General features: G+C 39.2%; 2 protein-coding genes across 2 annotated transcripts; one reads left to right on the forward strand and one right to left on the reverse strand.

The window, feature by feature from the left end:
* Nucleotides 1-46: 46 nt before the first annotated feature.
* On the forward strand, nt 47-11,529 carry uhmk1 (U2AF homology motif (UHM) kinase 1). The gene is made up of 10 exons (XM_020080407.2): nt 47-122; nt 498-836; nt 1,385-1,511; nt 2,477-2,663; nt 2,755-2,952; nt 3,376-3,470; nt 3,591-3,667; nt 3,767-3,865; nt 3,952-4,040; nt 4,700-11,529. The coding sequence occupies exons 2-10, from the start codon at nt 560-562 to the stop codon at nt 4,844-4,846; spliced, it is 1,296 nt and encodes a 431-aa protein (XP_019935966.1). The 5' UTR covers nt 47-122; nt 498-559; the 3' UTR covers nt 4,847-11,529.
* Nucleotides 11,530-14,571: 3,042 nt separating this feature from the next.
* LOC109625364 (meprin A subunit beta-like) lies at nt 14,572-25,589 on the reverse strand. Its single transcript, XM_020080575.2, has 15 exons — nt 25,499-25,589; nt 25,362-25,389; nt 24,992-25,042; nt 24,864-24,901; nt 24,281-24,359; nt 24,076-24,193; nt 23,287-23,465; nt 22,729-22,947; nt 21,056-21,205; nt 19,162-19,377; nt 18,255-18,511; nt 16,500-16,710; nt 16,243-16,419; nt 15,061-15,308; nt 14,572-14,971 (listed from the first exon to the last, which is right to left on the reverse strand). The coding sequence occupies exons 1-15, from the start codon at nt 25,568-25,570 to the stop codon at nt 14,927-14,929; spliced, it is 2,088 nt and encodes a 695-aa protein (XP_019936134.2). The 5' UTR covers nt 25,571-25,589; the 3' UTR covers nt 14,572-14,926.
* Nucleotides 25,590-26,491: the final 902 nt, after the last annotated feature.

Here is a 26,491-nt window from a genome sequence, read left to right on the forward strand (position 1 = left end):
GACAACAACACCGTGTAGGTTTACTCCTGACCAGCAGGGGGCAGACTGTAGGAAAGTGGCACAGAAGGGAGCAGGAGCGGATATAGGATTAATATCAACAACCTGGGTTTACAACAACTCAGGTGAAACTTCACAACACTTCACCCCGATATGATCCGTCACATTGTTGTGTTCAGTTGAAATGCCTTAATAACACCCGGCACATTATGGGGGAAGTGTGTATTTGCGCTTCGAGGAAGAGGTTTGTTTTTGTGCTGAAACTCGGTGGCTAGTTTAGCCTGGGGAGCTAAGTTAGCTAACTTTTTGGTAGTTGACGCGTGAGGTCATTTTGGCAGCCTCGGTGAGGAAACTGTCCACTGATGTGCTCAGATATCGCTCCTTGGTTAAGTCTCTCAATGCTGCGGGTGTTGCCAGATTGTGCGCTAGCTGCTGTTGACACTACCTGGTAGTTTTATGTGGCGCTGACAGAGCCTGGTCCGCTCTTCATGCTCCTGCAGCTGCTCCCACCTGTCAACTAGCTGGCTACCTCTCCTGCTGTCCGCCCGCCTGCCGTCGCCCAATGGCTCACTGCGGCTCCTCCGAGCCAAAGCCACAGGCACCGCCGCAGGGCAGCGTAGACCAGAGCATGAAGCCCGTGCTGTTCGAGATCTTCGGTGAGATATGGACCGTCCAGTCGCGCCTCGGCCAAGGAGTCTCGGCCTCGGTGTACCGGGTCAGCTCGGGCAGAGCCACCACCGCCGCTGTCAAGGAGTATCAGGTCGACACTCAGGGAGGAGATTACGGGTATCACAAGGAGAGATCCGTGCTGGAGGACATACAGGGCCACAAAAACATCGGTAACATCACGATTACATTTTCAAAATGTTCACCTGTATGTATGTGCCAGGTAGAGGATGTGCACAAACTACGTCATGTGGAACATTAACAGTAAAATAGGAAAATATTATTGTTATAGATCTTTGTATGAAATAGAGCAAATACCAAATTCAACAAGAACATCTCAATCTAATGGTATACTAACGCTCACTGACCATTTATAAACACTGTATGTCTCCCCTCTGATTCTGCTTATGTAGCAAATCTGATTTCAGTTGCTTTCCAGGCTTTCAAATTCTCAGGTTATCATTCCATAAAACATGGTTAACAACAGTTATGTTTGTAAATCTAATGTAAAGGTTGTATTAGAACAGAGTAGACTGTATTTGAGTTGACAGTTCAACAGAGGTCCCCATTGATCAACATCATGGTGTCACTGCATTATCATTATCATTATTGTCATTGTTCTAGGCTAAACACTGCTGTCCTCTTGCTGTCTTGTCAACCTGATGTGAATGCACGGGTAGAGGCATTGCTGTTTGTAACCACGTATTCATTCTCTTTGCAGTGACACTGTACGGGGTTTTCACCAACAGCTGTATGGGTGTTTCAACCCGTTGTCTCCTGCTGGAGCTCTTGGATGTCAGTGTGTCTGAGCTGTTGGTGAGAGGCAGCAGTGGTACCCAAGGTGGTAGGTGAGTCATGGGAATTTTTTCTGATGTATGACCGTGGCAGTCTGCCAATTTGTTAGTCAAGCTCAACCATGTGCAGATTCCAGAAAGTGTTAAACACTGCACACAAGGCATGCTCTGCCTGACTAGAAACACACATGATCATTTGTATCACTGTTTCTAATCTTTGAAGGAACAAAAAGATTAATTAAACAACCAAACACTTATAACTTGTGATATAATCATTCAGGAAGTTTCTGATTTGTTTTATGTTTGTTTTAATGCAATGAATATTAATAAAATTTAGTTTGTGAATCTGAAAGCACAAACATTTACTTGTGACAGTGTAATCAAGCATTGATATATTGTTTCAGCTATGCTCAAAGCTTCATTCAAAAGAATGGACATTGCCATCTACTGGTAAAAATAAATGCAGTGCACCCTTTATACTTTACGTTACCTATGAACCCACACTAAACCTTCTGTGTTGCAAGATATCTCGTGGGAGAAAGTTTTCGCCTGTCATGCAGATGATCACTGATTCAATGTTCAGTGAACTGTGTGCTTTTAGTAAAACACTTGTTTCAATTATTTAATCCCAAGGGCAGCTTTCTTTGAGCAGTAGCACAGTGACACCTGTGAGTTATTAAAAAACCTGACTGAAAAATCTCAGCACTAGGTGTAAGTAGGTTAAAGTAATTCTTTGATTTAACAGACCCTTTAAATATCACCAGATTTTCAAAAATTCATCCCAGAATGTTACGTTGTTAGCTAAAGTAATTCAGGCTTATTCAAATTGTGGGCACATTATTCACTTGGCCATCAGAACTGTAAAAAGATATCATACACCTTGAATAAAAATGGTCTCAGAGCAATTGGAAAGATAATATAATGAATAATGCTGGATGGAGTCACTGTAAAGCTTTTATGTATTTAAGACAGCTTGAGCTTTCAGTGTGACTTCATAGTATGATATATATTCTGGACAGACCCCAGCAGGGCCACTCCATGTGGCTTGTCCAGCACTGTGCCAGAGACATCCTAGAGGCTCTCGCCTTCCTCCACAAGGAGGGCTACGTCCATGCCGATCTCAAGCCTCGCAACATCCTGTGGAATGCTGACGACGAGTGCTTCAAGCTCATCGACTTTGGCCTCAGCTTCAAAGAGGGAAACCAGGTATGTGTGCCTGAGAATTAGAAGTAGATTAAAAGAAGAGCTGGGATTACCCGAGTTCTGTTTTTCTAACCCTGACTCTTCCTAACCCCAGGATGTTAAGTACATCCAGACAGACGGGTATCGAGCTCCAGAGGCTGAGATTCAGAACAGCCTCGCTCAGGCTGGGGTTGAGTTGGAGGGAGACTCGGGCTGCACAGCCGCAGTGGACCTGTGGAGCCTGGGCATCATCCTGTTAGAGATGTTCTCAGGAATGAAACTCAAAGACACTGTCCGCTCGCAAGAATGGAAGGTATGACAAAGCTCAATTCAGGGAAGAGCGATGATGTTGACTTAGTCAATAATTCAAATGGATTAAATTATTAAAGGAAGAATATGTAAATATTTGGGGAATTTGAGTTCACCAAGATTATTTTTGAAGGCTTAAGAAAGTAAAGTAATAAATTATTTATGAGTAAAAGGACTTAAAATCTTCTGTAAGAGTTGCAGTGACCACTTCCCATATAGTAACAAAGTCACAATATAAAAGCACAAAATATGGAATTAAAACCAAATATAACAACAACAAAACATTATACAATATATGTAAATATGGGCTAATAGAGAAAATAAAGTTTAAAAGCTTTGGACATTTTCAGCAAGGAAATGTCCAATAATGCAGACACCTTTATGCAATACTAAAACAGTATTCTGCAATTGTTTTCCCTGTTATTAGGATAACAGTGCTGCCATTGTTGACCATATCTTTGCCAGCAACAGTCTGGCATGCCCTGCCATCCCTGTCTATCACCTCAGAGACCTTATCAAAAGGTAAACCTCATATCTACTACACTATGAGCTGCACTGTATAATGACACAATCTCGCCTGCTGTGTAAGCAGAGAGCTGTAGTCTGGTCTGTGAAATGTCTCTTGTTATGTTGTGTCTGCAGCATGCTTCTCATTGACCCAAAGCAGAGATGCACAGCTGAAACTGCGCTCCTGAGCCCATTCTTCAGTATTCCCTTTGGTATGGGTCAATATTTATGATAAGCATCAAGATAAACATGTCCATCAGTGTGCCATGTTTACATGTGTGTGTGATGTGTGTGTGATGTGTGTGTGTCAGCTCCTCACATAGAGGACCTGGTCCTGCTGCCTTCTCCTGTTCTGCGTCTGCTCAACCTGATTGATGACAGTCATCTGCACAATGAAGATGAGTATGAAGGTACAGCATATCTTCAACTTGAATGAATTTGTAAATTTCCAAATGTATATCCATTTTGACTTTTCATTTAAATTTGTTGTTCCCAGACATCCTGGAGGACATGAAAGAGGAGTGCCAGAAATACGGCTCGGTGGTTTCTCTGCTCATCCCCAAGGAGAATCCAGGGAAAGGACAGGTAAGTCTGTTTAATCAGCCAGGATCTTCAGAAACAATTCAGTACAACTAAAAGGAACAGCTACAGGGGATTCTCAGTAACCTTCATTCACAGCGATCTGATGATAGAAATCCATACTTGGTGCACATTGTTGTGCAAAAAAAGTGTTGTCCTTTACTCACCACCAGTATCCACTGGGTGCAACTGCAACCTTGCAGCTCTGTCATAGTGTCTGAAGATTCCTCATATAGTGGCCTACAAATAAATATTAATTCCTATTCCTTCATTTATTGACAGTGGATTTTAGATTGATATTTACTGATGCATTTAATTTGATACTCCTATAGTCTTAAATATACATGGAAGAACATTATTTTTCTTGTAAGGAGGGAAGCCTTAACATTTTTTGTGTATCAACTGCAAAGTGATATAGATACAGGCCAGTATGTGGTAGTACAGTCATTAAATGTAAACTACAATGCAGCCACAAACAATCATCTCAATTTGCAACAAATATCTATTGAATAGGTTTTTATAATGAAAGAATATCTGCAAAACTGCCAAAATCAATATGAAATGTATCTGCTGAAGAACATCCAGCTTGAAACGGTCCTGTAATGTGCTACAGCACAGGGTTACATGCATTCATCAAGGTTTTTAATCCACTTTGTGTCCACCAGGTGTTTGTAGAGTACGCCAACTCCAGCGACTCCCAAGAGGCTCAGAGGTTGCTGACAGGCCGCACCTTCGATGGGAAATTTGTCGTGGCCACCTTCTACCCTCTCAGCGCTTATAAAAGAGGTTACTTGTATCAAACTGTGCAGTGAAGCCCCAAAGCTCAATTTACATCATTCAGAACCGCATAGGTTACCACAAAAGAGAGAGAGAAGTAGTTTTCTCCCTGTTAAAAAATAAGACCTGTTATGAGTGGCCATCCTGCAGTTAAAATGCATTCAGTTAAAAAGGAGTGTAGTTCAAAGTTCTGCATGTAAGTCATGTGGTAAATCTGTGTAAATTGAACTCAGTTGTGAGCAGCAACACTCATCACATCTCTGCTGCCTCCAGTCTGGGCGCCACTCTTATCAGTACACATCCATCTGGTGCTTCAAAATGAGCTGCATCTGTCGAAACTAATGACTCTGGGGACAGACTACTAACTGTTCTCCCATCCATTTTCACACTTCATTCATAGAAATGACCAATGCTGAGAGAATGTGAATCTAAATAGTTGCACATCTCTAGATCCTTTAGAAATTCTAGTCAAATACTTTCAGGGATGAGATTAGGAACATGTAGCAGGATAACGCTGACCTCCTAGTAGTAATGAATGGGAACTTATGTCTGAAACCTAAAATCCTAATCCAAAAAAACATCCCAACTGAAGATGTCCTGCAGTGAAACTAGTGTCCTGTTTGAATTTATCTTATAGTTGCCTGTTAATATTTGTTATTCTGAACATAAATGAGAGGAAAGCGATACAAGGGGCTGTACAGGAAGCTTTTGCTGTGGCTCCTCATGCAGTTTTCAGGTACAGATAGTAAAGAGTGAGCCCTCTATCAGCTGGTAGGTTTCACTCTCTCTGCTGGTATCCGAACAAGCCCGGTGCTCCGTGTGCCCTGACCTGTAGCCACAGGCTTTGTAGCTTTGTAGCTTTTGTTTACGTTAGTTACAAAAGCATCCATCTGTTCTGTTGTTCTTCTGGTTCCACTGAGTCCATTATGGTTTCAGTGGACCTGCAGTGCCCGGCAAGCAAACTGTCACACAGGGAAGCATCAGATGGTTTCTATACAAGTGCCCAATGACATTCACAAGCTAGCTAGCTAACTAACCAAAATGCCACTGCAACAACAGGTTGCTGCACCTGTATGTGTTGGTTGCTCATGTAGATGAAGCAGATGCCTTAGAAAATTGTTCCCTTCCAGCAGTCGAGATGCTGCTCGCTAACAAAACCAGATTGTTACAGACAATGATAATAATTCTTCCGAAAAGCTGCTCATTGCTCTTGTTAAAATGAGACTATAACACATAAGTGGAGATGAGTCATGCAGTCAGTAAACTGAATGTGTTTTTAGAGCCCTATTGACACTAGACAACGTTAGCTTTCATTATTCAAAATTAGCTACTTAACATTGGCTAACAGTATCTACTTTAGGTCTGCTAACATTAGTCAACATTTGCTACTTAACATAAGCCAACATTATGTACTTTTTGTCATTTAACACAAGTCAATATTTAATATGTTAAGTTCACTAAAATCCGTCCACATAATTCAATATTTAATCTGTAAGAGGAAGAATGGAAGTTGAATAGTCATGCTTTAAGGTCTGGTGTGTAGTGCAAGAAGTGCAACTGGTTCACTAATGTTGGAAAGTTCAAAGATCAAGCCCTGCCCCTTCTGAATGGGTAATTAATTGAGTATGTGAGAAAAACTATAATTCACACAAATGAAGAAAATGTCCGAAGCTTATGGACGTATAAATCTTCCTTCTGACACTTATTTATATTATTATTTTATATCACTCTTTCAGGTAAAGAAAAATATCTAAATTATGCAACAGAAAAATTAAAAACCTACAATCAGAAGAAAAGATGGAGATTTGTCTTTACAGAGTGACTCCGACAAACATATTTTTCTACAATCTTTTATTTTCTTTGTGCCTGAAATGTACTGCTGGCCTAGAAACTTGATTTAAGGCTCCAACCACGTCTGTAAAGCACTTGTAATTTAGCAGTCTGTGGTAAATAATCAAGATGGTCAGTGTGGCCCTCAATAATAATTTCGGACTAAAAACCAATGAACAAACGCTCATCCACGTTTTTTCATGATTTGTCCCATAGTCTGTCAAGGACGTGGAAAAGAAAACAAATCATTGATGATGTCAGGATTGTCTTTTAAGGCATTTGAAGTTTAATTTTGTCTTAGGATCTAAACTCGCCATAGTTCAACTGCACCTTATTGGATGAGAGAACTTTGTTTGTGTTCAATGATGCATGGCAAATCAGTGTGCACAGGTCATGGTCTAAACATAGTTTTGAGATACTGTGTGAGTGTGTGTTACTGAGTGTGTATTGTCTGAAAATGATGTTGCGCGGCTGCTGTGTAACCCAGCAGTTTTTCCTGACTGGAACCTCAGTCAATGTTATATTTTTATTATATTACAGGTCCGTAATATCTTTAGTACTTGGTGTAACTTTATTATTTGTTGTCATACGATACATCCCCCTCAAATTGACAAATTGCCTGTTGACAAATTGTGTGCATACGTAACACTAACATTTCATTGAAAATAACCAATCTGTATTCTCTTTTCTAGCGCAGGAGAATGATATGATGAGAATGAAAAAAGCTGATATCCTGCACACTATCAGCACTAAGTTTGTTTAACATTAACATTAAGTTTAACATTTATTTCTAACAAATGTATTGACTGTGCAAATTCAGCTTTTTATATCTCTATAAATACTACCAAATTACATATAAACCTCTTGGAGATTATCAGGAAATTAAGAGGAAATGACAAAATGACAGACGTGTAAAATGTTATGTCTGTTTGTGAAGTTTAGAGATACAGGGCCAGTTAGAGCACCATATTTTATGTTTTGGATCATTTTTGGGGCATTTTGCTTGAACAAATAAGTTGTTTACATTGAAGATCCTGACAGGAGACATGGGTAGAAGAGAATGTGCAACAAACCAAACAAATACAACTAAAATGCAATGTTGGGATGTTGCAGTTACATGGATCTTAACCACTTGCTCATGCCCTCTTCATTGAAAGTGTTGGGTTCATTTTGAAACAAGATGTCCGCATATTCACAAGAGCTGGCAAGACAATTTCTAATGAACAGCCACACATAGCACAACAAATTGTGGCATGGGCTTCCTTTGACAAAATGACAGCAAACCAGTCAACTGAAATGGTCTTTTCAGATGTTCCTATCCGTGGTCTTCCACACTTCACAGGCCTCGTCCCATCTCACTATGGCTTAGGGTTGTTTTCAATCCCTTTTGAGCATGATGTCACATGAGAGAGAAGCCACAACAGGTGATCAGAGAAAAGTAAAGACCGGAGGTTATGGTTTGTACTGTTTCTAGTTTACATAGACAAGGACAAAGCCGGTTCCTTAGTTGATGGCTGCACCTTAGTATTATTATATATTTGTTCTTACATTATTTTCCCTGCTGGTCTCAGTCTGGAGCCGCCCAGACTTGATTAAATCAGCTTTAGCCCTGCATGGAAGCATTGGCAGTCTGAGAGATACTGTGCTGCCACAGAGCTGTGAGCTTCTGCAGTGGAGTAATGAGTCTGGGAGCAGTGTTTAAATATTAGACTCAAATATTTAATCAGGCTGATCTGAATGATATGATACTAAGTTGTTTGCTGCATGCTGATCCTTTTTAATGTAGGAGATTGTTTTAGTTCCATCCTTAAAACATCTTATTACTAGTTAAGTACTGGGGTACACAAAAGCAGCAGTTTTTGTTTATTAGTTTGTTTACACAATACTCATCACATTTATTAATTTCATAGAAGTGGAATAAGTATTTCTTTTTGTTTTAGATATATCAATATAATTAGTTTTTCACTTTTGGTGTAAATACCATTTATTCCTGGGAGTACTACAGACTTCACTGCACACTGTTTATGTGTAACCCTATTAATGTGACATTTCTGTCTAGGTCATGGTCCCACCGTTAATGCTCGCTGCCACAGTTAACCATCAAGAAATTTCAACAGAGCCCAGTGGGACCTAGAACATTAACGTCCAATGGCATCATGGGACACGATATTTAAATGTCTTATTTGTGATCAGTCACACATCATTTTCGACCAATTTGTGTCTGTATGCAAACTTTGGCCACACTTAACAATTATTTTAATTTAAATCATTAAGATGTTTCCATTAATTTTTTCTGTTCCGTTCGTAGCCTCTAAATTGTGAAATGTGGAAATACCCATCCAAATCTCACAGAGCTCGAAGTGACATTCATTTGAATAGAAAAGCATATCATATTTCATGATGAACCGATGATTGAAAATGTTGTTGACAATTATTCTCTTGTTGATTGACCATAAAGATAATTTGTGAGAGCACTAATGCCCATTTACTTGCAATACAATATCAATCAGATGAACATGAGGAGAATAAAAGAATATCAGCACAATGTTGTATCCATAACCACTATTGTCATGGCTCCAAATAAGTTGAAGCTCCCTTGTTGATTCCGAGATTTGTCCATATCACACTGACTTCAGATTCAAAGTAAAGTCTGGCACATTGTTGTTTTTCATAAATGTCTGTGTCTGTGCTGAAAGTGGCACATGCATTATTGTTCTACACACTGGCATTAGGTCTGCTCTGAGCAGCAAGAGTGCAGTGCTGGTGATGATGAGCACATAGTGTTGGTCAGCAGGTACAGAGAGATGAGACAGGGTGAAGAACAGAATCACACGCCTTAAGAGCTCTGTCGCGCACTTAGAGGGATGAGTTGACAGCAACATTTTAAATCTTCATACCAGGTGATTGGGAGGAGAGAGTGTGGCGGCTGCCTTTTGTTTTTGACCCCTGCTAGCTTTAACTTGGTATGGACTGTGACATCTTTGTCTTGTAGGGATTTGGTGACAATGCAGGAAGTTTGTCGCTTCATAATCGCCTTCACTCTCCTCCTACCTTCTCTTTGACTCCATTCTTCTCTTTTTCACCTCTTTCATAGTTACGCTTCAGCTGTTCAAGCTGTTATACTTGTGTTTGTTAGTCTGTTTGAATTCTGGTGTTGTGTTGAAATCAAAGGGAGATCTCTGTCCACTGGAAATAATGCAACAAGTAGATCTTCATGACTGCTGGATGTTTAAGTCTTACAATTTAAAGTCCAGTGTGTAGGGTTTTGAATATAATATTCATAATGATCTTTTCTTTAATGTTTAATAACACTTGTATATCTACATGAGGAGGAGGTCCTCTTCCATGGAGTCATGTTTCCCAAACCAAACACTGTCTCTAGAGTTGGCCCCATACATTTTAAATCACCCAAAGGCTTCCTTAGGTTCTCCTACATGTTTGAAGAGAGAGTGAGTGGAGAGATGTTGAGTTTGTTGCATTCTGCAGCCTCACTGTTACATCCCACTGAATCCTACACTCTGAACCTCATAACACACTTCTTCCACAGTGTGGATTTGCCACTTTTGACAATTTCTAGTCAGTTTTCTATAATAATAATTTCCTCCTGTTGTCTTTGCTGCTCACTATGGCTCTTTGTCAGTTTCAGAGTCGTGCTTTAAGACCTTTTTTTGTGCATTAGTGTGTTTCTAGATAATTTGGACTGTGTGTGTTGCGATGTATAGAAGCATTAGAGAGAGCATTTACCCGTGTGTGTGTGAGACTGAGATGTGTAACACTGTGTCTGGCTGATTTTCCTCCATCACTTATGTGTGTGTTGCCGTATATTTGAAGGTGTATTGAAATAATTTTATATCATAAGGACAGTGATCAAAACAGTCAGTTTCTAACTGAAGAGATAAGATGCAAACGTACAACCTGCCTTTTACACGCTTTGTGTCTGTAGTATCCATTCCTATAAACAAGCACACAACATGAGCTCACCTTAAATGTGTTACAGCACAGTAGATCGAATCAAAGGGCAGCGGTACACAAACGTATTAAAGTTCATGAAGAGTTGTTTTTTTTGTTCATAAAATTGGGTCAATTGAACAAGTACATGCTTATGTACAAAAGTACATCAGCAGTTAAATCTTTCTGATATATATTTACAAAATGTCTACAATGATACAAAGAACTGTGATTTCATGTGAATGTTTTTTAATCTCTATTTCTAATTCAAAGGTTCAGTGTGTAGAATTTAGTGACATATAGTGTGGTAGCCTTCAGTTGTCATAAAAACTCAAAAGGTGTTTAGTTTGGACTAATGTAAAAAACATGTCTGCCTCCATGGAGAGGACCTGTTCCTGATGTACGTATTTAAACATAAAGGGCCCATTCTAGGGTCAAGAAAATAACATTATTAATAACATCACTAATAACATATTTTGCATTAAATGTCTGCCAGTAGATCTTATCACCTAAATCTTATACACTGGACCTTTAAAGCTGCAGTAATTATGAATCTTCTGAGCCAGGGAAAAACATCCCAAAGTAACTAAGAAAGCTCCAGAGATAAACTGCAGTCACTACAAATTACCCTTTCTATATTTACACATGGTTATTTGATCTGTTGGGTCTGAATATTTAGATATTTTCGTATGAAATGGAACCCCATGGGATCATTATCTGAAGCCAAATCTGACATTACAGTTGCCTAAATGTCAAGTTGCACAAGTGCAGTTGGCCTAAAAATATCAAATTGTGAAAGAACTATCAGACAACTAAAACCAAATGATTCGATGACAACTTGCACAGTCCCGTGTTATCATCGTTTTGAGTCTGAATAGCTCAAAAATGTTATGTCTTCATTGTAATATTTGAAAATATTAAAGGACAATGCAAAAGACAATTGTTGCCTTTTTTTTGGATCAAGGTCTTCCTTTTGTTTTCAGCCAGGTAGGCTGAAGAGATGATGGTTGAATGTTGTGGAAAAGTTTAATTTGGACACTAGATGATGTTCACAATTGGGCAAAATGAGGTGGAACAGTTTTTCTCAGTGAAACATTAAAATGTAAAACATGTTCATGTTTGTTTCTGTGTCCAGATCACATATCCTCGTTCAGTGGTCCAGCCTCATGAGACTTACTACCGGTCAAACTGTACTGAGAGAGCTAATGATTGTTACTTCTTGTTTCAGGGCTTCTGCTCAGAGGAAGCACAATGTGAGGAGGTCACTGTGTAACACACATATAACATGTGTGGACCTGTGTGTTAGTCAATTCTCTAATATTCATAGCACTCATGTTGTGTTTTAGTATCTCAAAATAAAAATGATGCTTAACTTGACCTGATGATTGTCTGGTGTTTTTTAATGGATCTAATGCAGGAAGAAAGGTATTTTGTTGGTTTTGTAGGAAACTATGTAAGAAAAGTGTGACTTTAATTTCACTACATGTCTAGATAAGCCCCTACTGACAAATAGTGTTTAAATAGAATTGATTTTTTTTACCTGGAAAATGTGTAGCCAATTTTTGAAGGTGATGTATAAAGTCTAGCACGGACGCGCACACGAAAAAGAAACAGAAACTAGATCCAACTGTAGATCTATGAAGAACAACAGGAATCCATGGAACTTTAACATATTTATGTGAAGTTCCACAATAAAAGCATCACTTCACATTGACTCTTCTGCTGCTGTAAAACTTGTACTTTGGAGAATATGGTGCCATGAATACACACCAAACAGTAATCTTGAGCATGGTGCCTCTCTGTGGCTGCTGTTGGTACTACACTTTGTGACAGTGTAGGACCTCGTACCTTAAGGTCTCCACCAGGGATTCAAACCAAGTCACTGTGAAAGTAGTAATAGTAACCAGCTGTTTTGACTGATGGGTAAAGGTGTTTCCAAATATATTGGTGTTGGATATATTCAAGAATATAATAGAGATGTTCAGAATAAATACAAAATACATTTACTATTGGGATCATAACTCCAAGTTACTACAAATTAAATGTCTTGTAAATGTTAATGCTAGTATATTACATTAAGATAAGGCTTAAAATTTATAAATGACATAATGTCCCTCAACAGATTTAGAAACTCTACATTAATGTGTATTACAGCTGCATTAAAGGTCCAGTGTGTAAGATTTAGGTGAAAGGGATCTATTGGCAGAAATTTAATGTAGAATAATCCTCATGATGTTTTCACTAGTTCATTTCTTCTAAATTGTATGAATTGTAGTTTTCTTTACCCCAGAAAAGACCCTTTATATTTAAATACTTTATATTTACATCGAGGGGACCCTCTCTACGGAGGCTGCCATGTTTTTGACATTAGTCCAGACTGGACAAACTAAACACTTTTTGAGTTTTTATGACAATTAAAGTCTACCACAGTTTCTTTTTCATGTTTAGAAGGAGAGGGTGAGGTGAGGGGTGTTCAGCTGCAACATGAAACTTCAACACTAGATTTCACTAAATTCTACACACTGTGCCTTTAATATATTGTACCAGATATATGGTTGTGAATAAATCAGCTCTTTTAGTTATTTTAGCTGCTCAGGAAACTCAAAGATCAACATGTTTTAACCCAAAGAATCTTTGTGATTCATGCCTTCATTTTCTCTCATTTGGATTAGTGCAATTCTCTGTTCACCTGCCTGAGCTCCTCAGTGAAGGCTCTGCTTGTCATTCCACCACCTGGGCCTTTTCTGTCAGGGCCTTGGGACAATGCCCCTGAGGAGATCCATCTGTTAAGCTCCTTATGCTCTTTTAAATCTCTCTTCTAGGCACATTTTATAGTTGTGCTTTCTCCTTGTTCTGAAAACAACAATTGTTATCATTTTGCAATGGTTTATTTTGCTTTTACTCTTTTCTTATCTGTAACACTTTTTATTTTTGTATTTGTGCTGTGATCCTGTGTGATCTTCAAATACTTTTGATTGTTTCCTGTTGTTTGCATTCAATTTCTTTCAAGCACCTTGTAACTGTGTTTTAAAGGCTGTTGTATAAATAAAGTTTATTATCATAATTATGATTTTGAACTATTTGTATTAAAGCTGCAATGATCATGGAATGGATGTGGAATCCAGAGTATGTATTCTAAGTCATTACAAACTGTAAACGTGTAGCTTTTAAAACATTTTCTGAATTGCTAAAACATTCATTCCTGTTGTGTGAATCAATTGCTCAGTTGTCTAAACTCATTCACTGAATTGAGCATCAATTTGACAAAACCATAAACTATCTTCACCTCGTAAAACACTATCCGCAGATTTCAGTCTTTCCTTTTGCAAAACTCTCAACACATTCATATTGGAATAAAACACAGTTGTCACTGTGATGCACTTGTGATGCATAATGGTAAAAACCAGTGGCAAAATATGAACACAAATGAAACACATGAATCATCCATTGAACAAAAGGATTCAAAATTGATCACACTTGTTTCTTTTCATGTCATGATAACATGACAACCAATATAAGCCAGTTCAGAGTGCAAGCAGGTTGGTCCTGCAAGCTCATGACAACAATGGATCAGAGACACAGAGGACGAGTGTGTGTAAGAGGAGGTAGAGGCGGAGGACAAGAAGGAGGCAGAGGAAGAGGAAGAGGAGGGAGAGCAAGACGAAGAGTGGCAATTTCTGATGACATTCAGGCTACCGCCATATAACCTATACTTGCCGTACTCTCCCTCAATGCAATAGAGGAGTTTTTGTCCACTTGGAGATGGAAGGTGTACGAGCGACAGCCCTACTCCAGGCTCACAGTAATCTTCAGAGGCCATGGAACTAGCCTGTGATGACATTGGTGAGGAGATGTGTCAGGGCTGGGTACGGCACACTAGGGTTTTTTCCCCCTTTGCCTGACAAAGGCAAATATAACGTGTGATGTGGATGAAGTGCTGTGGCCTGACCCAGCCCAAAGACAGGATGACGCTCAATGAAGCTCAATGATCAACTGTACTTTATTGTGACCAATAAACATTTCTCCATGAGCAGCATGCCTTGACCAGTGTGTTTTAAATTTTTTGGTGTACTGTTTGATGACAGCGCAGCAGTTTTTCTATTTTGACCCACTTGTGCAAGATCTGACAACAGTGTTCGGTTTGACAAACTGCCTTAATCCTCTCACAGGGGATTTCTGTAAATTTGAGACTTTAAAGTGAACGCAATAAATCACCCACTATATTGAGAGAGAAGTTGTGGACAAAATCATTTGATTTTATTTCCAAGATAAAGCTTCAGATTCTATGAAAAAGATGCAGAAATGTGATGCAGCCTCTGCTCTGGTTAGTGAGAAGCTCATGGAGCGGTGAGAGCACAGGGTAAATCTTTGGTCATGTGCTCCTGTGATGAAAAAAGAGAATTCATAGTTAGTGAGGCAAGAACAAATTTGAATGCCTTGAATTTGTGCTGACTCTAATAGTCTGACTCACACTGAAATGCAGATCCTGTAATGTCACCACATCATCACTCCTTCGCTGTCTTCTCCTCACCCTCCAGGCATTGCCAAAGAATAGTGTGAAAACCACAAAAATGGCCGCTGACACACACATCACCACGATCACCATGTGGTTACTAGCTGCTGCCTGTGGAGTGTCTTGGTCTCCAGCCTTCATCGCAGTGGCTTCAGCATTAAGTGCAGAGTGAGGCAGAGGCTGAGATAGCAGCAGGTCAGATATATCTGAGGACAAATACACAAAAACCAAGGTGTTTCAGAGACTGCAGGAAACAGATATAAACTGTGTCTAAATTCAGGGGCTGCATCCTTCAGAGGTAGTTTTTGAAAAACGACAAGGCTGTCCCATTTCGAAGGTTCCTTCAAATGCAGCCTTTCATCCTCGCTTCGTGTGAATCCCTCTCAGTCCAACTTTCATTGCACTTCAGAGATCAACCGTCAAGAGTTAAAGGTTTAGTGTGTAGAATTTAGTGACATCTAGTAGTGAAGTTGCATGTTGCAGCTGAAGACCCCTCACCTCAGCCTCTCCTTCCAAACATGAAGGAGAAACTGTGGCAAACTTCAGTTGTCATAAAAACTCAAAAGGTGTTTAGTTTGTGCAGTTTGGACGACAGTAAAAAACATGGTGGCCTCCACAGAGAGGACCCCCGTCCATGTAAATATAAAGGATTTAAATATAAAGGGTCCATTCTATTGTCAAGAAAACTACAATTCATACAATTTAGATGAAACACACTAGTGAAAAGATCACTAGGATAATTTATATTCAATTTCTGCCAAAAATCCCTTTCACCTAAATCCTACACACTGAACCTTTAATGGTGCTGGCTAGTGACGAGACGTCCGGCACTTGAGTGTCACGCTTCAACCAAACAGCTTATGATTCATAAATAAAAAATAATCAAGTGGCATGAAAGCTGTCTTGGTGTGTCCAACTTTAGCTCTGTTACTAGGCAACAGCAACAAGCTTAGTGGCGCAGATCACCAAAATCCTCAGTAGACTGTCTCATTTCGTTTCGGCCTTCACGGCCCACAAAGGTGGCGGTCTTCATGTGCCGTGTAGACTTTGCCTTCTGAAGGATGCAGCCCCTGAATCGAGACACAGCTACACAGTATAACTGTGTGGGATGTCCTGGTCCTGTCTGAATGACTTGCATACCATCCAGACTTAAGAGGAAGAAGGCATCATCTCCTTTGATGAACTGTCTGCTCCTCAGCCTGCTGTGTGTAATGAAGGATGAGGTCCCAGTTCCTGGGCCTCGATAATAAGAGCTGCCATCAGACCCCGTCACTTTCGAGCCCACTTTTCTTGGATCGTCCCAGTAGTATTCAGTACCTGAGAGAAATGTTGAACCGTCATTCTCTGTTCGACAAACAGAGCTCAGCAAATACATGGACAGTCAAAGCTTCTCTTACCGTCAGTGGACATCTTATCAGGGTCAGTGGTGACCATTCGGTGCATGTTCATTTGCTCTCTGATGTCAGAATGCTGATCCATCAGGGCCATGGTCGCCTGCTGCCAGGGGCACGGCCACTTGAGGTTGTGGTCGTTGGGGCCTGAGGTCAGATGGAAGTAGAGGGCCATGTACCCCGGACGGTCGCTTCTTCCATTTAGGTAAGTGCCAACCTGTGGAGCAGAGAGCAGCATGAGGAAGCTTTACTTTTGTTTCTTGTATCAAAGGTTCAGTTTGAAGGATTGTCTGGCACCCTCCCCTTTCAAATGTGTAGAGGAAACTACAGTGGCCTTCAGCCTAAAAGTCAGCTGATGTCCTCCTCGGAGGCGCATTCACGTACACACGTGGACACCAGAAAACCGCACACTCTCACCCAAAGGCACGTGCAGGGTTTGCGTTCATTTGGCTACATTCGCTAGCAAGGCCACTTCCAGGAGTGGACTTTTTTGACTTTCAACATGGTGTAAATGACGCCGTTTCGAGTCGAATATGAATGTCGGGGCTTACAGACATTTTGATGACACCACACGAGCAGCATGGAGGCATGTTATGTAATTTTCTCTTATTACATCTAAAGAAGAGGTCACTGGCTGTAACACTGTTTACCCCTGAAACTCCTCAAGTGTTTTGTGGACTCAAACACTTCACCCACCCCTCCACTGGCATAGTGGGGAGTAGATAATAAGAGAATTTTCATTTCGTCATTTAAGAACTTTAAAATTGAGACTTCAGGTTTCTTTTACAGGCCGTGTTAAGTGTATAACAGCAGAAACATTATCCGCTAATGTGTCTTTGTTTTTATTTATCAGAAATTAAGTATTTAACTCATTTCATTCAAACACCCTTATCTTAACACTTATACTTCACACTTGTATATCTGCGGTGGAATGGGCTCATCACTGCATCATTTCAAGCTGCTGTATCTCTAACTGGCTGCAGTTGTTGAATATGGAAAGCTTCTGCTGCTCTCCCTCCTCCTCACAGGAATTTATTTTCACATCTCATCCTGCATGAATAATTAACTCAGTAACTTTATCTGGGTTCAAATCAGAAACACAATGGAAAGTTCTTTAATGGTCTCTGCAGGTCAATCATTTGCTTTCTTTTGATTGTTTAGTAACATATGTTTTTGATGATAGGCATATGTTTTATATCATTTATAAAATCAATATTCTGTTATACATGACAAAGTGTTGCAGCATACAAATACTGCAATACGTGGCATTTTAAACTCTGGTGGCAGGAAGTACGAGGGAGGAGCAGAGATTTCAGTAGAAAAGTGGGAGAAGTTTTTTTTCCTGTCAGACATGGTCACTTACAATTTAAGGTGGTCCCTAAATTACAGCGGGCCAGAAAAAAGAGTAACAAAATATTCCAAAATAGTGATATTTTAAGTTATGGCATGACAGAAACATATTTTTTGAGTTGTTTTTCTAGTCCATCAAATCACTGAAGCTGAGTTTTTCAAACACATTTTTATTAACTGAAAAACTTGATGTATTTAGACCATATGAAATGTAGTTCTTACTTTTGACATTATAACATTTGCACTTGTTATTGTACTTGTTATTAATTTATTTCAGTCCAATTTGAGCTTAGTTATTTATTAATTCTTATTTGTATTTAAGTCCTTTTTCTTTGAATTTCTTGTCATTCCTGTACAGATCTTTTTTTTTAAACTCAGTAAAAACATTGGAGACAGAGAGAGTACATCTACCTGGAAGGAGTAACCTGCTGGAGAGAGAAAGCGAGGGCTGTACAGTTTTACTCCGGGTGGTGTGGTGGCCATCAGGCCGGTGATGTTGCGGATGCGCCAGACGTGCTGAGGGCACTTTGTGGACGACAGGTTGATGTCATCGAGGGAGAAACCCCCACTCGATGGACTATTTCCCCTCACGGCCTGAAAAACCACACGGGCCTTCTGTGTCACATTCAGATCCACATTATGCAGCTCCCAGGAACCCATGACACCTCCTGTAGCAGAGAGAATATATTAATCACTAATAATCCCTCTGCCTTATGAAATTATTATATATTCTGTATACATTCTAAAACAACTCATTCCCCATCCCATAAAACAGCAGCTTCAAAATAGCGTTCAATGGTTCACTGACTTGGAAAAGGGAGGAGGTTTCCTCTTTATTCCCACTCCTCACTCTGTACACCTGTTCTTACTCTGCCTAACTTTAATGAGTGAGTTTGATCTTCTGTGAAAACTGTGGATCTAACTGATGATCGCAGCTTCAATTGTCAGAATCAGGTCCGACAGGTTCAAGAGTAATGTTGAACTGTAGTCGGGTTAAAAATCCAGGAAACTTTTAAAATATAAAGAATTCTGAACAGAGTTTATTTGCTGCAGCTCTTCTGGTTTAGAAAGCCAGGGATCATGGGTAATATCCAGTTGTGTTTCTGTTAGATGGGATTATGCACTCAGAGCTCAGAGACAATTCTCTTCTTGAAAACCATTTTATCACTGGAGCCCAACAGAATGAATATGTAGCTCAGTAAAAAATACATACTGTTGCATTAAATGTGTACATCTTTATATAACTATTGTATATTTTGCATAAAATGATCCTATGCTATCATGTTCCTACTAATTGGGGCAAAATGTCATACATTACCTGAAATGCTCTTGAAGAGGCTCAGTTTACCGCTGGGTTCAGCCTTGTCATACTCTCGCACCCAGATGTTGAGAACATCATCAGCCGCCCCCGTGTTATAGAGGAAGAACTGCAGACACTGAGCTCCAGGTTTGGGGTAAAGCCAGCGACTCTCCAGAAATGCCTGGTGACCAGGTTCAGCAGAGGCTGTGCTGAAGTGCATGAAGTAGCCTTTCCCTGGCAAAGCAGGCGAGAAGCAGCTCATACTAAACATCAACAGTTTCTCACATTTCAGTACACCATGTTAGTTCTGCATTATTGCCTGTTAATTGTTTTTCAGAAATTCAGACATCCACCAGGTTTTTATTACTTCAGCCAAAGATGTTACGTTTTCACTTCTACATTTGGTTCCCTCTGTATTCTAGAAATCATGAGAAAATCCCGTCTTCGATCTAAATACAGAGTCTAAAACGTTTCTCCTGCAATTTGCAAAGTCAAACTAAGTTTGTTGGGACCCTTAGCAGAGTTGGATTTTTTGCTCTCTTGCAAATTTCCTATACAGTTTTTTATGAATGGCAAAAAAATAAAAACATTGGAGGAGTGGGAGAAGCACAAGCAGGCAATTCAAACTTTTTTTATATTTTAATAATGCCATTTCTTAATTATGTTGCCATTTAACCATATGATGACAAATGTTCCGTTGGCCCATTGTAAATACGCTGTATTTCAAGATGTGGATGTAGAATGTGTCTCTAATGTTATTGGTACAAAACTACACTGTATGACATAATTTCCTGACCTATTGGTGATGTCATTATTACATCCCACCTACCAAATGATCATGAATTATTAAGTATTCCATATGAGCTTCAGGTCATGTCTATAGAATGCAGAGATACCTGAAATCATTATATTGATGTTGTTTTCTCACTTTTTTCTAACTTGTTTATGATTTAATTTATCATAAGATTATGATATGATGGTAAATCATTTTCTGATCTGTATAATTTAGTTTTTTGTTGACCTTTCATTACCATGGGGGTTCAGCTCAGTTGAATATGGATGCCAATGCATATGATGCATATATATGATGCTCAATTTAAACTGTGTGTAGGTCAGAAGTGTTAGTTAGTGGTAATGGTGACTTAAAGGTTCAGTGTGTAGAATTCAGTGATATCTAGAGTTGAAGTGTCATGTTGCAACTGAATACTCCTCATTTCACCCTCCCCTTCCAAACATCACAGAGAACCTGTGGGGAACCTCAGTTGTCATGAAAACTCAAAAGGTTTTAGTTTGTCCAGTTTGGAAGACAGTAAAAAACATGGTGACCTCCACAGAGAGGACCCCCCCTCTCCATGTAAATATAACTTTTTTAAATACAAAGAGCCCATTCTATGATAAAGAAAACAACAAGTAATACAATTTAGATGAAACACACCAGTGAAAACATCACTAGGATTATATTATATTCAATTTCTGCCAAAAATCCCTTTCACCTAAATCTTACACGCTGAACCTTTAAGACATGCAGATTCAAAGCCTGAGCTGTTTATCCAGCAGATAGATACTGCACAAAGTCCTTAATGAATTATAATCATGTTTATCTTGAAGCATCAAACTATGATCATTAAGCTTGATACTCTGTTCAGTGTACTGTTGTAAATCCACTCAGCTACTGGTGTTTTTCAGGTATACAAACACAAGTTCAGATAGGGACAGGCACCTCTGAAGTCAGATAAGAGGAGCAGTAACATTTATAACCACACAAAGATGCATACTTAAAGTGTAATTCAACAGCCATACACCTCACTCTCATCAAATAAATGTAGTGGAGTAAAAAGGTGAACATTTAAACTTCGCTACTTGAGTTAATGTGAGTTTTTACTCGCATACATTTGTAAGGTTTGACATTCACCTTTGCATTGCCCCATGTTGGTGAAGTCGTGCTGAGGCCCTCCGTTAACAGAAATGCGTTGTTCCCACTTTGCGTTCCCCGGACCTTGGATCATCCCACAGATGTTCTCCCGTTCAAAGTCACAGCTGTCCACAAAGATAGAAGACTTCGCTGTGGAGAGGGTAGAGCTGATCAAACACTGAGCCAAAGACCTCAGTATGGTAGACTCGAATAACCAAGACTTTGTTGATTGTTGTTTGATTTGTTTGATTTGAGCTTTGTTTCCATTCCTGTCAAAATCCTGGAATTCAAATAACATTAATACATTTTTGATTACTCAAAACAGAGACTCTGGCAAGAGGAGGGTAAAATCACTACTGAATCACTATCAGACCTATAAATGGCTGATTACCCTGTTGAAGCAGGCTCAATGATCACCTGATGGAAATTCTTATGTAATCTATCAGAGCACCTCTGATAGATTACGCTATCATACATACAGTTTTATTTGCCCTGCATGGACGGAGTGATGTCGATATGTACGGGGTGTTGACGCTTGCAGTTTGATAACTGTGAGGGAGGAAAAATAAGCTAAAAACAAACAGCGCAACATGACTGCTGATAAGCATTTTGTGGCATCTTCAGAGTATTCAAACTCTGGTCGCATATGAGTAAGAGCTGATTAGTGCCCAATATTATCAATAGGCTACATTTTACAATCAGATTTTGCTAGATAGACTCTGACTCCATGTAACCCTACAAGGTTATTATGAGACAAACATCATTTTATGAGGTGATTTAGTTTAGTTCAAACACTCAAGGGAACAGTGCAGGTTTATGTAGCCTATTCACATGTAGCATACACTTTGATTTTAATGTAATCTATACTGTTCTATTTATAATATTATGCTTATATGTACTTTGCCTGATTCTGTTTGGAATCCAGCCACAATTTAAATTCTCTTGGTTTTTTACCTCTGCAAGAGAGGTTATGTTTCTACTCATGTCTGTTATTTGTCAACAGGATTACCAAAACCTACTTAACTGATTTCCACCAGACAAGGATGGGGCCTGGGAAGAACCCTTTCAGGATTTTTTTAAATTTCTTACTCTATATTTTATGACAAATAATCAGACCACAGTTTTTTCATATTTCTACTAAAGGAACAAGACAATAATGTGGAGCATCATTCGGCCTTGGCAGATGCATATGCTATTCCTTGTGTATAAAAAAAAAAAGTGAATTTTGACTCATTGGTTTGGTTTGTGCAGCGAATGCTGCCATGTAGGGGGCTGGGTTTTTGACCTATACTGCAGCCAGCCACCAGATAGCAATGACGATAATTTGGCTTCACTTTGTCCAATCATCATCAATCAAATTCTATTTGTATAGCCCATATTCACAAATCACAATTTGTCTCATAGGACTTATAGGAAACGACCCAAAAAAACTATTAACGGGGAAATAATGTAGAAACCTCAGAGAGACACATGTGAGGGATCCTTCTCCCAGGACAGACTGAAGTGTAATAGATGCCACGTGAAGCTGAACACATCAACAAAATTACAATATTAAAATTTTTTATCAAGTATTTATGTTAAAGTATACTGATATATCCTGTAGAAGGTGTTGCCTGGGGCTGTCTTACCTCAAAATATATAAAAACATACGTCTTATTTACCGGTTAACTTACTGCAGTTGTAGAGACGGTTGAGTTTGGTTAGGTCACTAGTACTGAACCCTATCCTCTGACCAATCACATCCATGAAAGAGGGGATCTTGGTGACGATGGTGGGCTCAGAGCCAATGTTGAAGGATGTCTTACTGTAGTGCATCACTGAGCCATAGTCATAAGGGACACCCAGAGCACTGGACACTTTGTCATCATATGTCTTGAAGTTGTGCTCTTTTCCTGAGGAAGGCATAGAAAGAGATTCACTGCTTGGTTGGTTTTGTGATTTTTACAAATATGGATGGAGTAACAGGGTGTATGGATGTATTCAGATGGTAGACGAACATGAGGAGGAAAAAAAACGAGATAAGATAGAGTTGTGTATTAGATTTTATTTAACTCTTTCTATGACAGTGCTCTTATTGCATTGTAATGCTGAGCTGACCAGTCCTTCTCATCCAACATTTTTCATTGTACTGATGACCATATATTAACTTAGAAACGACAAATAAAACTGAACTTGAAACTTGAGTGTGCAGGTTGCTACTGTAATTCAAAGTTGCTACAAATCAACTTTACCAGGTTCAATGCGATCCCACATGATGTTGACGTAATCATCACGGTCAGCTCTGGACTGCTCGTGCCAAAATCCAAGAGCATGAAGGAACTCATGCTCAACAGTTCCAAGACGATCACAGTTTCTACCAATGGACAATCGCTGCTTTCCCTCCCGCTGGTTTCCGACAGAGGAGAAGCATCTACAGAGAGGGGAAGCAAAACGCAAGTTTGTCAAAGTGGCTGTCAGATGTTTTGTGGCTTTTTATTGAAAAGATATTGACAGAGCCATTCAATTCATTCATTTGTTTATATAGCATTATATAGCCGTGGGTTAATGAGGGTAGTGAGACTGAACCAAAACAACAACATAAAGTCGTGGACATAAAAACCAAAACAATGAGCTTGACTCTATAAATACATATATAATATAAAACACTGCAGAGCGATAATTACCTCAGCCAAGGTAGTTAGGTTTTAATTGCAGTTTGTCTGTTTATTTGTTAGCAGGATTATTAAAAAACCTCTGAAACAATTGCCATGACATTTTTGTGGAGGGGTAGAGCATGACCCAAGAAAGAAGCCAATAAGTTTTGGAATGGATCTGGATAAAAGGGGAGATACAATAGTGCCTTGGCAACTGTATCTGTTAATATGACATGAAAATAACAGCTATTGCAGGTTTAAGTGTTTCTTGGGTGCATCCATTTTTTGCATTGGATGTGTGTTATGAATGTTGACAGAGAAACATACAACCAGCAAACATGTCAGGCGCTGGGTTAACTTTGTCTCGCTCAACACAACTCAACTCACCCGCTGCCTTTGAAAACAGAGATGTAGTTCTTTTCTCCACTCCATGGTGTGAAGTCAATACAGGTCTTCAGTCTGTACTGGTCAAAGGCCTTCAGGATCACTCCCTTTGCATTCATCTCTATATGTTACAAAGTGAAAATATAAAATATTTTACTTCAGTGCATCACCATGGTACGTAACTGGGAATTTCCACACAGTGCCTTACCCAGACTGTCCTCCAGGTAGTAAGGAATGGTTTTTGGCCAGCGATACGCATCTCCTATGATGGAGTTTCTGCTGGATGTCTGACAAGAATGAAGAAAACAAGATTTACCAAAATGTGGAATAAGAAACCGATATATCTATCTATCTTTCTACACTCATATTTGTGTCTCTATTCTGAGTGCTTAAAACAATACAAACTAAAATGTTATTTCAAACAAAAAATCTGGCTCTGTTATCCACATAACCACGCAGGTGTAAACAAATCAAATTGAATAAATGTAGTATTGCAATTGCTGATTGGTTGTTTCATCTCCCATCTGAGCATTAATAGGATGATGAATCACTAGCGGGGAATAAATCAGTAAATCAAATTTTATTTGTATAGCCCATATTCATAAATTACAATTTGTCTAATAGGGAAGCACCTTATAAAATAAAACATACGCATAGATTCTGCCTATGTGCTTAAAATATCCCATCATGCACCCAGAACGTCACATTCAAACAGGCCTGAAGATCCAGATTACTGAAAAGTATTAGTGACAGAGTCTTTGTTGTGTCTTTATGTTCACTCACTGACTTACCACGTCGATATCTCCCTGCAGCAGGTCCAGCCCGGCCGCTGCAAAGAAGAATTGTGTTTGCATGAGACAAAGCCTGATTTAATGACATAATACAACAAAACCAACCAAAAAACAATGAGTCTTCAAACCTTGATTGATGTCGAAGATGTCCCAGTCATGACCTTCATCAACATCAGTCTCTGCAGTTGAAGAATCAGTCAAAATGAGATCACAGTATGATGAAATTAAATATAATAACAACACAGCAGATTCACATCAGAAAGAAATAACTTTAGTACTCCTGTACCACAGGTGTGGACACACAGTATATGTATATATACAGATATATTCATGCATCCAATTTAAACTTAATAAGAAATATGCTACACACACACACATATATATGTAAAGTGTAAATTTGACCGTCAATGTTTTTTAGCTGGAACCTTTCAGTAAAATATCAATATCTCCCTCCTCTGATCACTACTGACAAAGAACCCATTATATTATCTGACACACCTGTTTCCCCTGTTAGTGCAGCTGCTGCCTGTAAAATAAATTAAATAAAGCACATCAATTAATTGAAAAAAATGAGGAATTGATTTAATTGTGAAACATTAACTGACATCCTGCCTCTCAAAGGGCTTCACACTCACCAAACCCAGGCCAAAGAGCAGAGTTAGAAACCGGAGTGACATGACCCCTGATGCTGACACACAGTGATGCATAGCCTTGATGTGTTTCAGGTAGATTGTTGCTGCTTAGTTTTTGTACAGAAAAAGTCCAGCATGCAATAGTTACTTTTATGACTCTGGTTGGAGGGGATTACATGACTATCTAATTAATTATTAATTCAAAAGGAATGATTAGCTTATCAGAGAACTGTAATCAGATTCATAAACATGCACTGGCGCAGGTGGTTTGGAAAACATCATACAACAATACAACAAACATACAGTACAAATGAACAGACCTGGCTCGGACATGGTGTCTTACCCCCATGATTCTGAAAGTATTAATTGTCTGGGACAGAATGCATTCACAATCAATAATCTAGGCTTGAAAAGAAACTGAGGGAGGTCATAGGTGTCATTTTGCAGCACTGCTCCACAAAAACCCTCCTTGACCCTATCTGAAACTCACATACATTTTGGTAAGATTTGAAGATTTTATCATCCAATATCATGCAAGAGAGATAAAAAAATATACAAATAGGAGGGTAAGTGTTGTCATAGTGACATTTAATGTGTATTGACCTATTCAAAGGTCCAATGCATAGGATTTAAGGGGAAAGGCTCTATTGGCAGAAACTGAATATAAAATAATCCTAGTGATGTTTTCACTAGTGTGTTTAATCTAAACTGTACAAATCGTTGTTTTCTTTACGCTACAATGAGCCCTTTATATTTAAATACTTTGTTTTTATGGGGAGTGGGTCATTCGAACTGGACAAATTAAACACCTTTTGAGTTTTTATGACGATTGAAGGCTACCACAGGTTCTTTCATGTTTGGAAGGGGAGGGTGAGGTGAGGGATATTCAGCTGCAACATGAAACTTCACCACTAGATGTGTGGACAGGAGGGGCAGGGAAATCAGAATTGAACCAGAGACCACTACTCAGGGGATTTGAGCTCTGCCTGCACTGCA

The sequence above is a fragment of the Paralichthys olivaceus genome, chromosome 3 (assembly GCF_024713975.1).
Source record: "Paralichthys olivaceus isolate ysfri-2021 chromosome 3, ASM2471397v2, whole genome shotgun sequence".
Lineage (NCBI taxonomy): Eukaryota > Metazoa > Chordata > Actinopteri > Pleuronectiformes > Paralichthyidae > Paralichthys > Paralichthys olivaceus.